This window comes from Bombus pyrosoma, linkage group LG13 (genome assembly GCF_014825855.1).
Source record: "Bombus pyrosoma isolate SC7728 linkage group LG13, ASM1482585v1, whole genome shotgun sequence".
Lineage (NCBI taxonomy): Eukaryota > Metazoa > Arthropoda > Insecta > Hymenoptera > Apidae > Bombus > Bombus pyrosoma.
This window is the reverse complement of record NC_057782.1, coordinates 1,971,242-1,987,436: the sequence shown is the minus strand read 5'-3', so window position 1 is coordinate 1,987,436 and position 16,195 is coordinate 1,971,242. Positions and strand designations below refer to the sequence as shown.

Below are 16,195 nucleotides of genomic sequence, written 5' to 3'. Positions count from 1 at the left end.
TTACCCTCCTTAGGTTTATTGAGAATCTGAGTAAGGGTAGGTTGACATTTGGTGACCAGACAACAAGACGTACGGTTTATGTCATGCGACGTAACAACGTCTTTCTTCAAACATTTACAAATCTCAGTTTTTAATTTCATGCTTTTTATGCAAACGTTGTTTCGATCTTACGCGAATTCTAGAATAAAGTTTAATGCGTAACAAGTTCAGCGCGTTTATTCTATGTCCGTTAGATTTTCTTAATCAAACCAATCAGGATACTCTTCACGAGTATATATTTTCTATCATGTCGGCAGTTTCGGCAATTTCCACGAGCTTTCATAATTCGTCGGAAAAATACTCACAATCAAATAATTGAATATCAACTATTGCGTTAGAGTTTGTGAATTTGGTGGAAAGCGACTCATTAATTTCACATTCAACCGATGGGCGAGTTTCTGAACACTTGATATTGCTTCCTTTGCTCGTACATGTATATAAAATTCGTTAACAAAATATGTCGAAAAGCTAAACGGTACATCGTACGTGCAGGATTTGATTCGAAACGCTGTTTTTCACGAAGCTTGGAATAATCATTCTCCATAGAATCCTGATTACTTATTTAAAACCAGGAAATTCGTCACTTAGCTTATCATACAACTGAAATATACCTCATAGTTAAAGGAGATCCGAGAAAACAAGAGGACTTCTTGATTTGATTTTTATTGCAATCAACAAATTTACATCTCCAATCATAAAAATCGTAATGTATTGTACAACTGTAACAACTATCTCGCGGTCGAGGTAAAATGTTGAGAATTGATTTACGATGTTTTCTTTCGGTAAGCTACCGAGTAATCCATTGTCTGATAAAATCGGTTCAAGGGCGCTTTTGAGTTTCTTATCCTGCTACACTCTTTTCTAACGTCGTTATTATTACGATTATTAGAAAAATACATAAGGGTGTGAAAAGAAGGATTTTCGTGTGCAGAAGGAAGCGATCGGCAATGATCGGAGAATTCATAACGATTTTACAGAAAAAAAGTAGAATGAAAAATGTAGATACTAAGAAAGGTAAAAATTCGTGGCTCCAAAAAAGTGTGACTTTTCTATTAAATAAATAAGAAGAAAGAATTTATACCGATCCGCTACCATAAAAATTGAAGGAATATTCCATATTCTTTTGAAAGTTAACGTATGGACAGATTTTAACTTTATAGATCTCACTTTGTAGGTCTTTTCAACACCTACATATTTCATTCTAAACTTTCCTGTAAAATCATTAGGTTCCCTCCTACCTGGCTCGGCCACAAAGTTTATCACAGAGTAAACGAGGATTGTCCGTTTTATATTTTGAAAATATTTTCTCTATTACTTTATCAGTGAAACTTTTATTCAGGACTCGGATACCTCCTACTTCCTTGTTCGTATTGATTCATGCTTCTCATGCGTTGTATAAACGTCAGGTAAGACATTTTTTGAGTGTATTTATGTTTTTATTATTTAAAATCAGATAATATTCTCTAAATGGCAGCTGATATTGATTGCCTTCCGAATGATGCCCTTGATAACAAAAATATTTATTAATGTTCATATTAATGTTCATGTAATAGTAGTTAAATTATAATGAGCGCAAAGTCATTTCGATGAACAAAATTGCTAAATTCAGAATGCTGAATTTATGCTTCAACCCGTTTTTACTGCTACAATAAATACATTTGGCCAAACAATCAATAAAAATATATATTAATTATAACGCGTCATTAAAATTTTTATTAATACCTTTCAAACTATCTTATATATATATGTATATATATATATATATATATATATATATATATATATATATATATATATATATATATATATGTGTTAATTGAAAAATATATTAATCAATACCAATCCCGTAAACAATTATAATAAGAAATGATATACATATTTATGTAACGAATAAATGAAAATTGTTGACGTTAGCATAATAATAATGGATTTATAAAAAGATAACTAGAAAATAAAAGCAATGGAAAACAATTTATACTAAATATAAATAAGTACCTCAAACTCATGTCTGGTAGTGTATGTATGTTTCCTCTATGTATTTCCATGTATGATTCAATCGTTTCTACCATCAGGAGCACATTGGCGGATAGTACAATCGTTGATCATCAGAGGCTCTTATCCTCAGTGTCCATTTTTTGGCTGTGTTTCGTCCATAAGCGTTAATCTCTCTATTCATCCTTGATTCTGTACCTTGCCGGTAAGGTTGGGACGAAGAAATGCATTGAGTGGTAACACAGACATAATACAGAATAGACCTGGCACCCAATGCTTTTTTCTTCCCAAGGTTTACGAGCCCTATAATAGATCATGGTTGTATACACAGGTCTGGAAATTAGAGTGGAGGGGATAAATCATTTACGAGTCAGAAAATGTTTCTGAAAATAAGGTGCTTTAATCGATTGGTTAGTCTGTTAGGCTTCGTCGCGTGGCGTGCCTTGTGTCTGCAATCTGCAACACGGCCGTGTCTGCAACTGAACTCTATTCTTCTTTATAGATCTTCTTACTGAAACAACATTTCTCTGTATGTTCTGCCTGTATATTCTTCTACACAAAGTAGTTTAGCTCACATACTTTACCTTCAGTGGTAAGAATGGCGGAAGTAGCGTTAAATGTAAAAGCTCAACAAATCGACCGAAAACCATTCGAAAATGAAGTCGCAAGAAACGAACATGGAATGTTTTGTCTCTTGCTTTGTCAGACACGTTTATAACATATCACTCATACGCAGAACGAGAATCTTCTTGTGTCTGTTTATATAATCGCGTATAAACTTTCCCACTAGAATGTCCAGGCCTGTGTGACTCCGTGACTCTAGAGTTCCCTTACCATTTTAGTGTCATTCCCAATGTTACCGATTCAGTACAGAATAAGATTGTAGCGTTCATAGCGGTGGAAATTAAAGTTAAATTTTAATATGAAATTACAAATAGAACATATGACAGAACACCCTATACGCGTAAACAAAGTTTGGAATTCTATACTTTGATTAATATGTTAATATGTACTTATATGTTCATTCTCAAATGATCTTCTAAACCAATGATTTTAAAGCTTTTATATATTTTGTCTGCCAAAACAACTTTTGGTTTCCGAAACTATTAATGGTTTTCTTTTCTTCTTACTCATAAAAATTTAAGTTTCTTAAATAATTATGTATTTAATACAAGAAGTTGCTCCCATTCTTTACAAATTATGAATTACCAAATACAGTTTTATTTCGTAGATTGTCAAATAAAAATTTGTTTTTAATCTGGAAATATACTATCATTTTGTTTGAAATTTATTTAGCAACATGTAAGTTTCTACACACAAGTTGTTTGAAAATCGATGCCAAAAAGAACCAGTAAATTTCACCCTCCGTCTTAAATCGTTATGCAATTTAAATTCAATAAACTTTGTAAGTAATACGACCGAGCCACTTTAAATTTTAAGAAATAGATTACTTCTTCAGATTTTTAAACAAAATATTCCGTATATTTGCATATTGAAAATTTATTGTTCAAATATTGCACATACATTTTTAGCGTTTTCCAGAAAAACGGTTTAAAAAACTCAACGGTACTTTACAATTAAGTAAATACTTCTTGCATTGCATTTATCTTTATCAATGCTATTATAAAATTGGTTAAAATTCTACACCAATACCATCGACATCCGTATGCAAATTATAATACTGTGTCATTATAATTCATTAATAGCTACTTATAAACATTATAAACATTAGCATGGTCGCGAGATAGCAGTCGTAGTAAGCGAGAGTAGTATGCAGATCGACGTGACTCATTTCCAACCAGTGTGCTCCCAAGTCCACCGGAGATTGTCCTGGTGGTGTTAGCAGCCCAGCAGTCCCGTGGATGTACCTTCCTCTGGCCAGTTATCGATGTTGATCAGACATCCTTGGCGTCCATAAACATTCTCACCCCGCTACAACTACTTGGCCAGCCGTAAACAAATTATTACGGGTAATTACCTACGTCAGCGAGTATGTCACACGCTCAAGAAGGCCATCCGCTCAAAAACAGTAATCAGAGATAAGACATAGACTCCGAGCTTTGGACTACTTTTCACACATCACCACTTTATCATCATAATCTACACCAAGGCTGTGACGCACCTTAGTCCACATCAAGATAGGACATCGACCACCGAACTTCGGACTCCTTTGGACACATCACCATCCTATCGTCATAGCCTACACAGAAGCTATGACACACTTTAGTCTACATCATAGATAAGACATCGACCCTCGACCTTCGGATACTTCTCCACATCATAACCTACACCAAACCCCTCAACATCCTCAAACCAAAATGTACATAAGCCGAGACTTCAGACAGCTCGGGCAGTTCTTGCGCAGCCCTTTCTCCGGTTCAGTGTTAGTCTATTGTAAGTGGTGAATTTGTAATAAAAGAGCTTAGTAGTTGGGTTACGACTCAGTGTTCTCTTCTTTTATCATTCAACGCTGAATTCCACGTGACAAGTACAAAGTCGTAACACTGAAGCTGTAGCGCCTGATATTTCTCATAGACAATTTGTTGGAGCGTTTCGTGGAGAGACGCGATCACACTATATTCCCATTATGATTTGATGATCAACGCCATGAGTCGCTAATCTTATTTACGGCCTTACAAACAGCCCTTACTATTGCTTGAAGCATCTATAAAGTCTAAATACCAATATAATATTGTTAATTCAATTATTTAGCTATCCTAACAAAGCTTACTTCATTAATTTACTAGTCCACTAGAACCTCTAATTACTTCTATTAATAATTGTTAGTTAATCGAATATTACTACAATTACATTCGACTAACATTGCTTTATTCGTGCAATGGGTATAAATTAATCATTGCTAACATTAAGTATGAATAAACTATCCTGTAAAATGAACTATGTGCACAATAATAAAAGTGTCCTGTACGATATTGTCATACTACAACCACTCACCTAAACTCTAATAATAAATTATATACATATGTCGGAGATGAAGGAACACCGGAGCCTTTCTTTGGAACTTGGGGAAAACCTCGTAATATTGTAATCCAGATTTTACCATAGCCATAATTAAACAATTGTCATTCGATCCGATTGTATTTATTCGAGATTTGTAACAATGAGCCGAGGCTCGAGGCGACGGTCAGTCGCCAGCGTGGCCGCGGTCGAGGGACGACCGTTTACCTGGCAGGGGTATGGAGTAATAGTATAGCTCTCCTTAAAAGAAATAATTGTAGCGACACCCGATAGTAAACATCCCAACGGTCTCTATTCTCCGCGCAAGGTGATTACCAAAGGTCGATGCATCTCCACAGCACATATTCAGCTAGCCTGAGGACCTGTTATAAATCTTAAGATTTAAACAGACAAACAGTCTTTGTCCCAATTATGGGAAGACAGGAGAAATCTACGTTCATACATGTAGTATCGCGGACATAAGGCCTAGAAGTTAGCGGGTGAACCACATACAATGTCGCGAGAGCCGAGGCGTTTTCAAACAATGTCCCGAGAGCCGAGGCGCCGATGGGCCCATCAATGTGTCGTCGGTCCTTCAAATGAATAGGTTCCATAGAAAAGGTCTACGTGGCTTTGGCCACGAGCGGTCGCAGAACACGTGCGTGGTGGGTCTACGGGAAGACAAAAGACATGCGAGAGCAAGGAGTTGAGTTGAGAAGTCGAAAACGGTGAATCGAGAAGTCAGAGAGAGAGTGCGAGTTGCGCTGTCGATATAGTGCTGTTAGCGTTGTCGAGAGAGTGTGGTCCGCGTGAGAGAGAACGTTGGATCCGTTGTGTCGAGAGTTGTCTAGATTGTAGCGTGTTATTGCGATTAGTTCATATTAAACTACCATCGTTTTCCTGTCTATATTTGTACAATCCATTCATTGTAAATAAATCACAAATATCAGGATATAATAACAATATATTCCATTGATGATACTACATGTATGTAAGTATCAACATACACTATCCTAACTAATACTTGCAAATACTAATCGACTTTGTTTAATTTTAGGAAAGTATCACAGTATTGATAGTTTCTCTGGCTTTAAGTAGTTTGGCATCCCATTCTCGTTTCCTGAAGCTAACTTCATCAGCGTACGTTCTTTGGGGATTTTGGGATATGGTAGAGGGGAGATTGGCCTTACGTCCAAATATTAGTTCGAAAGGGGTGTATCCAGTGGCATGATGAACCATATGTTATATACTAGACACACAAAATTTAGCTTTTGATCCCATTCTGTTTCATTGTCGTTTTGTATAGCTTTTAACATGTCGGATATTACAGCATGTGTTCGTTCTAGGCTTCCCTTGGATTGTGGATGGAATGAAGTGGTTGTTATTTGTTTGATTCTAAATGCTTCTTCGTATCGTTGCATTAGTTTGCTAATAAAACTTTGTCCTCTGTGAGTTAATATACGTTTGGGTGCGGGGAATATATAAAAGTGTAATATCAAAGTGTATGCCTTGGTGACGTCAAAGCTAAATGAGTAAAGGAGTGGGAGAAGGATGCGAGGGTTAAGGGTCAGCATTTTTTGACCTGAGAAGACAGAACTTGGGAGCTGAGTGTTAGAATAAAACGTACGAAGATATTGTAATCAACCTTTTGTTTTGGGTATTGCTTGTTACAATAAAACATCCTTTCTTATCCTTGCTCTAGACTATTTAGATACTACATAAATGTAATGATTCAGCAAAGCGTTCCAGATCGATTGGGTCTGTGGAGGATTAGTCGTGAATAGGTATTGCGAAATAATGAAGACAAAATATCGCCGTCCGTCAAGTATATTTGAAATAAATAAATATGCGTACAGGGGGTCGTTGATACAATATAAAACTCGGAATAAGAAGTACTCGTTATTGTTCGTCGCGTAGATACTCAGAGACGCTCGTTAATACTCGTTGATACTCGATATGAACTGTTCGATACTGTGTCGCACCCGATCGCGTCTGTTTATTTATACTGGTCGGGAGAAAGTCGGAAAATTCGAATTCGTCTTCATTCGACGGTTGCCAGGTATCGTTAACGCACTGTTGCAGTACCGCTCCTATGGCATAATCGGATGCATCGACCGCCAGGCTGACGGGCGCTATTTTCAGCTTGTTCGGACCACTCGATAAATGCGTTGCACTTCGTTGTGCCTTTCAACAAGTCGTCGAGTGGTTGAAGGGTTTTCGTTGCCCCCGGTATGAAACGTCTGTAAAAGTCGATCATACTGAAGTACTTTCGTAGATCTTTAACGGTCGTGGGTAGCGATGCTTTAATTATAGCGTCGACGCATTCGGTTAATGCCTTTATCCCCTCGGCGGTAACCGCGTAACCGAGAAATTTTATTTCTCTGACGCCGAATTCACATTTCGCGAGATTTATTACTACCCCATATTCATCGAAGCGTTTAAACAAAATCCGCAAGCGTTCGAGGAGTCGTTCTTCTTTTTCGGACGCAATTAAAAAGTCGTCCACGTTCGCGTAGACGAAATCGAGACCTCTCGTGATTTCATCTACGAATTATTGGCATGTTTGAGCGGCGTTTCGAAGCCCAAACATCATATTGGTCGCTTCGAACAGCCCGAATGGTGTTGTGATCGCTGTCTTCGGTACGTCTTCCGGCGCGATCGGAATTTGATGGTAAGCGCGAACGAGATCGATTTTGGAAAATATGCGCTTACCATGGAGCTTATGCGCGAAGTCCTCGATGTGCAGTGGTGAGTACCTGTCTGGGGTGGTGTGGGCGTTCAATGCCCGATAGTCGCCACGCGATCGAATCCCTTCGTCGTTTTCCGGTACGATATGTAAAGGTGATGTCCACGGACTTCTCGATGGCTGCATCACACCTTGTTCGATCATTACTTCGAATTACGCCTTCGCCGGATTGAGTCTATTGGTGTCGGTGAGAAGACAACACCCACCGAGAGTGCCGTCGTGCCGGAGAGGGTCTGATCTCCCCTCCGGACTTATACGACGACCCAGGACGTATATCGATATCATCGAGATAAACGAAACAATGATTGTTAATCAAACCTCTTAACGCGGTATCCATCATTCTTTGAAAGGTGGCAGGCGCGATGGAACCCTGAGGATAAGTCTAAAGGGGGAGCGGAATAGTCAATAGCATTTTTCATATTTCTGAACGAAGGTCTCTTACATAGTCAGTCACAGAGTCCATGTATAGTCGATTGTTCATCGCTCGTGGAGTAAGTTCGTCTTTATATTTATTGGTAATGATAGATCGAAGTTTGTTAAAAGCACGTCGAAATCTAATGTTATAATTTTGCACGTTTTCGGTTAATCCTTGCCTTATTTCTCTTAATTGATCTTGGTGTCCTCTTACTGATACTTGAGTAGCTACGTTACGTCTTAATGCTTCATACAAAGTTTCGAATTCGTTAATATGGACACTGCGGATTGCCATTGCGACTTCTACAATTTTCTCTATTTTAATCATTTTTAATAATAATGCTTGTTCGCTACACATCATTCTTATTTCTTTTATTTCACGAATAAAATCTTCTATACCTATATCATTTTCTCCGTTTAGTATCGCAATACATTTTAATGCACTTTCAGCTTTTAGATTTCCAGAGTTTGCAGTTGTTCGATTGGATGGTTGCACGTATTTTGGTGGTCTTTGTGGCATAGGTGGAGGTGGATTAGTATCGTGTTTTAATACTGATGTATTATCGTCATCGTTAGTCATCATAGAACCGAATTCAGTTGATTCTATGTCTATTTGCGATGGTTTAACACGAGAGAGGTTTCTACCTAATATTTCTATTTCATTGGCACGTTTTCTATTTTCCTCGTTGGTCAATCTTAATGCATTCTTTATTTCGTTAAATTGTTGTCGAAATTCTTCGTTCTGTCTCTGTACTATATCTGAAATTGCTCTGGTAGAGGAGTCGAGTGATTCCGTTTTATTTTGGGTTCCACTTGCAGAGGGTAAACTTGTCTCGGCTTTTGAGTCTTTCTTGTTGTTCATTGTGAATATTGTCTCTTCGCTAGAGTTGCTAGAGAAACTAACTTTTCGCGTTCCATATTGTTTAAAAGAATCCAGATGAGGAGTCTCTGGGGTGTTTCCTCTCTGGTTGGTTCTAGATTCCAAATCTTATTAGTAGGCTTGCTCTGCGCTGACCGTAGTCCTCTCGTCTAGTTTCACCGTAGTGGAACGTTGAAAGTTGCTGCAGGGCTTCGTAGTAGCAAAGATTCGCAGTGGTCTGCTGATCCTTCAATCTTCAATGATGCGCGTACGCCGAAATCCTGATTTCGTTTACGCTGAAGCGAATGGATCCTAGCAGGATCGCCAAAATGTTACCTCAAAATTCAACAAGTGACTTGAAAGAAATGTCGATCTCCAAACAGGAGATCGAGTTCTTTATTCTACACAATTTGTACAATAATTAAATGGTAAACGCTTTTAGTATTTGCGGTTCGCAACGCAGACTTTTAATATTCAGGCTGGATTCGACTTATTCAGACTGACTTGGATGACGTTAGGAAGAGTACTTATATTCTTTCTTCGTTGCGGTGGGAGAAGATTTTGGTCTTGGTACTTATCATATATCTCTGAGAACGGGTAAAGTGACCGGATGCCACCCAGGCGGTTACTCATGATAAGGCAATTATCGCATGATTGGTCGAATTTCACCTGTGACACTGCCGTCGTCCGACCCTAGTTGGTGTTGTCGTCCGATGATATTTTTGCTGTTGAGTGCCGCCACAAAGATAAAACTCCCAATACAGTACTAAAATATATGAGGTGTATATGTGTTGTCCGTGATATTAGTTGCTGCTGGCTGCCGATGTCGCTGCTGGATAACTGTTGTATTTTCCGATTTTGAAAAATTGGAATACGGGCGCTGGGACTCGAACCCGGGTTCCCGAACGTTCGTGCTCTAAGGCGCTAACCACTGCGCTGCCGTCGTCCTTTGTTAATTGGTGTCGAGTGGTGGTATTTGCGTTGTCGAGTGCCGCCACATATATAACTCCCCCAGTTAAACTTATTTGAAATTATTTATAGTTTTCTAACAAAACTTGCAAGAAAAGCTAATCGTCCTTGTGTACTTAAGAAGGAAGAACCAAGTTACTGGGCCAGCAGATGTAATACCTCTCACAAGAAGCAATTCCTTAACTTATAATTAATTGATCTCATACATAAAACAATTTCTATATTGCAAGCCTATTTCTATTAAGAAGTATCGCATTACAATCAATATTACTCTAATAATAGAGCTAATTATACGCTTATCTTCTTAATTACCACAATACTTGTATAACTTAATATAACTCAATTTAAGCTTAAAATAACTATAATAGTAACTTAATAGTAACTTAACAATAACTTACTCTAAACAATAAGATATTATCAAGCTAACTATAAATAACGTAGACAACATTTTATTACAATAGTATAACACGCATACAACCTATCACGCCACAATACATCTATTTATTATTACTCACATATTATATATTATGCTTAACAACCAATCATAATTAATAACCAAGTTTGTCCATATATAACGCATACAACTAAAATTTCTTCTTACTGGCTATACATTTATCCTATACTTTCAAAGAAAACTATCCTCCTTATAAGGTAACAAAACTACACGTTACCATTATATGAATAATAGCACCATACTACGCACCCATAATCTCAGTAAATAATGCGATAAAATGTGCACATTAATATTCAAATGGATATTTATATTAAAAATTTCTCCTATATGCTGAACGTACCACGAGCACACCGTTGACTCTACCTCTATAGCCTATACTCCTCCACGTCCAATTAATTGAACATTAATTCATACAACTTCAATTAATTCTTCATCGTTGAATAAACTGTTGAACTGTTTACTGTCTTCATTCTTAATATTACCGTAGCTTACTAAATAACATCACTTCATTTCATAGGGACAGTTCTAACCCCCTCTTTTTAAACTTCGTCAATTTCACATATTTAATTCATTATATCTACATAATCAAACCGTCATGTTATTCTGAATCGACCCACTTTCGTTAACCATCAAATATAGGCTTTTACCAAATATTACAACTACCGTACAAACCACGATAGTTATAACAAGTTTATATGTCCTTTACAGTCAATTTCTTTTGCCACACTGTCTCAGTCACTAAATAATAACACAAATCACTTCCTTTAATTAATTGCACACATATAATACTTCGAGTGTTTACAAATAACTCAATTTTTTGAGGCCGAACCTAAGCACGTCCTCACACTCCAATGTCTCGAGCCGAACCCTTATTTCGATTAGGATAATTCCAACAACTTTGTAGTAACAGGTTAAATTGATGACTGGCCAATGAACGGAAAACCAGCCAAGAGATGATGCCTGATCTAATTCGTTGACGGCAATTTTGGAAAGGGAAAGGGAGGCCATTGCCTCCAATAGGATAAGAAAAAGGCTGGTAGGTAAGGATGGGTGCTGGTCGCTCCCAATCAAAGATCGCCAGTGGGTAGCATTGTACTTGAAATGACGGGCCTCTTTAGGATGCTAACCGAGGTCCTTACGTTTACCATGTGTACCAACTTGTCTGCACCAGGACGAAGCTCGATGATGCGGATCAGGAACCACCTGGACGATAATGCCGTCTCGGTGATAGTTAAACAAAGATCGCCGACGCAGGGCGGTAACCGAGGAGTGGGCTTCTGTCACATCCGCAGTTGATTCAGGTATTCCTGCCTCCATCGCTTCCAGAAGTGATGCAATTTCTGTTGAACGAATTGCCACCAGTGTCGTGGCAGCTTCATCTCGACTAACATGCGTAAAGTGGCAGTGAGTTCAGGCAAGCTTGCACTTGCCTCAGGAGCATCGTCATCTGTTCGAAGGTAACCGAAGGGTTATTCAGCATCCAGGAAGATGATGCTTCACCGATTTGACAGCTGCTTCCCATAGACCACTAAAACGACATGCACCCTGTGCGATGAATTCCCATCTTGAAACTGAGACAGTGAGTTCGTGCGCGAAGATTGGACTCTCCTCTCGGAGGAAGCTGAGAAGGGGCATCGCAACTCCATATCCGAGCTGATCAAGTTAGTTCCGCAAGTCACTTGCAAGCGTAGCATAGAGTTCGCAAAATCCAGTAAGCCGTATGAACGTAGCGAGCAAGGCATTGGCCAAGAAATTGGAAGCCGTTTCGAGGTGGATGACACAAGTCTTGCAACATATAAAAACTGCGGTATACCTTTTCTGTAGTTCGAGGGTACAAGTCTGGAGTAGTCGATACCGCTGTGCAAGAATGTGCGCGAAGATGTAAACTCTGCTCACGGGAGCTCACCCATATTTCACGTTGTCGCCATCACATACAGTCAGTGGAAAGATGTCAGCATCATTTGAGCTCTTCCATAAAGTGCGTGTTGAAGACGATACTCAATCTACAGTCCCTGAAGTAGCACTCTGGGAAGAATGACCCAAAGTTATCCGCCTTAACTTAGTGTTTCAAGTGGCTGCCCACTCGCAGGATTGCATTGCCGTTAAGGTGCGAAGTCCATGATTTCGCTTTACTGAAGCTTGACAACGTCAATCATCTCGGCTCCAGAGAAAATGTCGTCGATATAGTCTCCCTTTGAAGAACCTCAACAGCCCGTGGATGCCGGTGCCTCTTCATCCTTCGCTAATTGGTCCCGCTTGAAATCGAAAGAATATGAGCGGGGAGTGATGCTTCTTGAATGAGAGACGCACTACGTAATAGCCGCTCTCTCGTCGCCCAACAGTGGAATGGTAAAAGTCTTTACGTTGCTGTTTCACCTCGGATAAGAGACGGATATTGGTGTTACTTGCTCCTGTTAAGGGAAATGGAGACCATCATCCGGATAAATAAGTGGAGTCATTCCTCAATGAAGATTGTCGGCGATTTTAACGCGAAGGCTACTGCTTGGAGCGGCCAGAGAACTGATCGCAGGGGTACGAGCCTCGCAGGGGGTTTCGGAGCCTCCAGGACCCGTCGGGATTACGAGTGGCTTGCCAGACTCGATGCGACGGTTATCGTGCAACTGGAAGAACGGCGGGGGGGGGGAGGTATGTCCCCAAGCACCCGCTTGGCCGGTAAAAGCGACTGGGGAAAAGAGGATGGAAGTAAAAGAGAAGAGGAGCTTGTCGGGTGAAGAGGATGACTCGAGAGGGCTGAGGAGAGAAGTTTTAAGGGAGAAGTCTAAGGCCTTCTCAGACATTAAATTAAGCGATGTTACAATCACGCTACTTCTCAAAACGAAAGGAGGAGATGAGGGTGAGAAAAGAGTGATAGAGGTCGCCGATGAATCAGAAGGAGATGAAGTATCGTCTGGGATAAGCGATCAAAGCACGCCTGTAGAAAAAGGCGAGACGGGTTGGGGACAATTGGCTAGGAGAGCGGTAGAGAGGAGCACTCTAGCCAGATATGGGAAAGCGCTGCCGGTAGCCAATGAGGCAGAAGAGAGCGCTAGAGAGGAGACAGATGATCCCTTCAGCGAGGCTGAGGGAGATGAGGATGTAAGGATGACAGTGGGGGAAATGAGAGGGTTAACCGAAGCCCTGGTGGGGTCCAGATGCTAAAGGCTCTGGTAAGGAGGTTGAACCTCGATAAGGATAACAAACAGGGTATAAAGGAGGTTGGAAGAGTGATAGAAGGCATTGCAACCTCCTTGGACCAATGTATTGGTCAGAAGGGGAGGAGGAGGACTATTAAACCTGGCCAGGTAAAAGTGGAAGAGCCTGGGCGAAAGTTAGAAAGGAAGAGCGCGAACCTCTTTGGAGCATCAGAATATCCAAAGAGGAAGGTGGTGTCTCCTGTCGAAGGGAATAAAGTAACCTCGGTAACGAAAAGGCCGAGGAACAGAGAGCTGACCTACGCGGAGATGTGTGATCGACCGGAGGCCCATAGACAATCTGACAGGGAGAGGAGTGATGACTCTGATGGTTGGCAGACTGTTAAGAGGAGGAGGAGGGAGAAGAGAAGGCCTCCGGAATCACTCCCCGCAAGGGCTCGTGGTGTCAAACAGGGGGAGCTAAGACGCGGTAGAGGCTTGATAACTAGAAGAAGACGGAGATCCTGATAAAAATAGACGAAGGCAAAATCCTTATCGAATTTGATAGGAAAGTTGCCGCTGGAAATGTGGCAGAGAAGCTCGAAGCTGACCGATAAAATGGAAGTGTCAGCCCTAGCGAACAGGGCATCGATGCAGGTAAAGAATATCGACCCACTCACCAACAGGCAGAAATTGGTGGAGGATATGAAAGGGAGTGGGGAATGTCGATGGGGGACAACATCGAAGACAGGTTGATGAGGACGGTATCTTGGGGGAGAGATAGCGAGACGAAGATGATAAAGGTCCTGCAAATCAATCTCAACAGATGTAGGCTAGTACCGGATCTTTTGGCTCAATATGCCTGGGAGAATAAGGTGGACATAGTGATCATATCCGAGCCGTATAGACAGTTTGGTACAATGATACGGTCGGGGATGCATTGCTATGAGTCGCTCTTTTTAATGGAAGACAGGCGTCTAGCGAGACGCTGATCAGCAAGAGAGGAGTAGTTGGCATTAGGGTCGAGGGCACTACGTGTATCAGTGGATATTGTTCCCCTAACGTGAGCAGGCAGGAGTTCGACGGCTACATAGCAGAACTAGAGGTGATCATAAAGGAGGGCAGGAGAAGAGCCCAGGAGATGCTTGTGGCTGACGACTTCAATGCAAAGTCAACTGCATGGGAAGGAAGGCGATGCCGATTAGGGAGACGAGCGTGAGCAGACGAATGAGGTAGAGATAGAAGAAGAGTGCAGTTATGAACTGGTACTCCACCATCGCGGGGGCGATAGTAGAAATTTTAAATATTTGACCAAGAACGTTGACGAGGGTAAATTCCTGACTAGACTGGACGGAAATCTTAATTTGATGGATAACGACGATGCGACACACGGCGATCAATTCCAGGACCGACTGGAACGTACATGTGCCGAAGAATTGAAAAAGACTCCAGCGCCACGCGGGAGAAGAAGTAGGAATTACTGATGGAACGATGAGTTGTCCGAGCTGAGAAGGGCAACTCTGAGATGGAGAAGATTATCTCAACAGGCAGTGGAAGCTGGTAAGGACAACGCTGGCCTGGTAAACGAATTCAAGGAGGCAAGGAAGAAGCTTAAGAGAGCGGTCGAGCGCAGTAAGGACGAAAAGTGGAGGGAGTTCTGTGCAACGCTGGAACAGGATCCCTGGGGGAGGGCGTACCGAGTTATAAGAGCTAGAATGGCGAGTAACGGCCCGCCTGAGAGTCCTATCAGGGACAGGGTTGCTGGGATTCTCGATGACCTTTTCGTCACCAGTCCTACGGAGCAGACGGAGGTTGGTCATGGTACTCACATCCTGCAGACGCAAGAAGAGGAGTTGCGTAACCTGCGCGTAACGGAGGAAGATCTGTGGTTGGCTCTGGAGAAATGCAACCCGAAAAAAGCTGCGGGTGTGGAAGGTGTTCCGCGACAGATCGCCGAGATGATTGCGGAACAAAGGCCTGGACGGCTCCTGGACCTTTCTAACAGCATATACAGGGCTGGACGGATACCGACGGCGTGGAAGATGGCGAGGGTGGTTCTTTTGCCAAAACTGGCGAGGGACCGCTGTTGTCATCTTCGTATAGGCCGATCAGTATGCTGCCGACTGTGAGCAAGGCCTGGGAGCATTACATGTAAGTTCTTAATAGAAAGATGCCTAGGGAGGGACTCCTTCCACAAGGAACAATATGGATTCAGAAGACGGAGGAATACGATCGACGCGCTGAATATTGTTTGCGAGATTTCAGATCTATGTAGGAGGACAGGACTGGTCTGTGTTTTGGCCGCCTTGGACATTAAAAATGTCTTCAATATGTTGGAGGAGGATTTTAAGGGAGACAGAAGAAAGGCGTTTACCGGGCCGGCTGCTGCGAATATTGGACGACTATCTTTCTGATAGGAGTATAGTTGCTCATTACCGGGATGGAGTTGTCAAGAGGAGGGTATATGCGGGGATGCTTCAAGGGTCAGTTCGGGGTCCGCTGATATGGAACTTGGTATACGATGAGCTCCTGAAGGCACTGGACCCGATCAAGGACGTGGACGCGATCGCGATTGTGGATGACTTGGCCCTGATCATTACCATGCGGGACCAACAGGAGAACGGTGACAGGGT

At 41.2% G+C, this 16,195-nt stretch overlaps 1 protein-coding gene and 1 long non-coding RNA gene across 3 annotated transcripts; both read right to left on the bottom strand.

The window, feature by feature from the left end:
- Nucleotides 1-692: 692 nt before the first annotated feature.
- LOC122574517 lies at nt 693-2,833 on the bottom strand. 2 transcript variants are annotated; one of them, XR_006319088.1, is made up of 4 exons: nt 2,616-2,833; nt 2,399-2,542; nt 2,035-2,334; nt 693-1,542 (listed from the first exon to the last, which is right to left on the bottom strand). It is a non-coding gene; the product is annotated as an uncharacterized LOC122574517 (long non-coding RNA). The 2 variants fall into 2 exon arrangements; XR_006319087.1 differs by having other exon boundaries at nt 2,035-2,542.
- A 3,967-nt stretch (nt 2,834-6,800) lies between these two features.
- Nucleotides 6,801-15,712, bottom strand: LOC122574172. Its single transcript, XM_043741422.1, has 2 exons — nt 12,338-15,712; nt 6,801-12,216 (listed from the first exon to the last, which is right to left on the bottom strand). The coding sequence occupies exon 2, from the start codon at nt 9,009-9,011 to the stop codon at nt 8,151-8,153; it is 861 nt and encodes a 286-aa protein (XP_043597357.1). The 5' UTR covers nt 9,012-12,216; nt 12,338-15,712; the 3' UTR covers nt 6,801-8,150.
- Between the last annotated feature and the right edge of the window lie 483 nt (nt 15,713-16,195).

What these genes read in the sequence shown, in the direction of transcription:
- LOC122574172 (XM_043741422.1), bottom strand. Translation starts at nt 9,011, where the DNA reads ATGAACAACAAGAAAGACTCAAAAGCCGAGACAAGTTTACCCTCTGCA.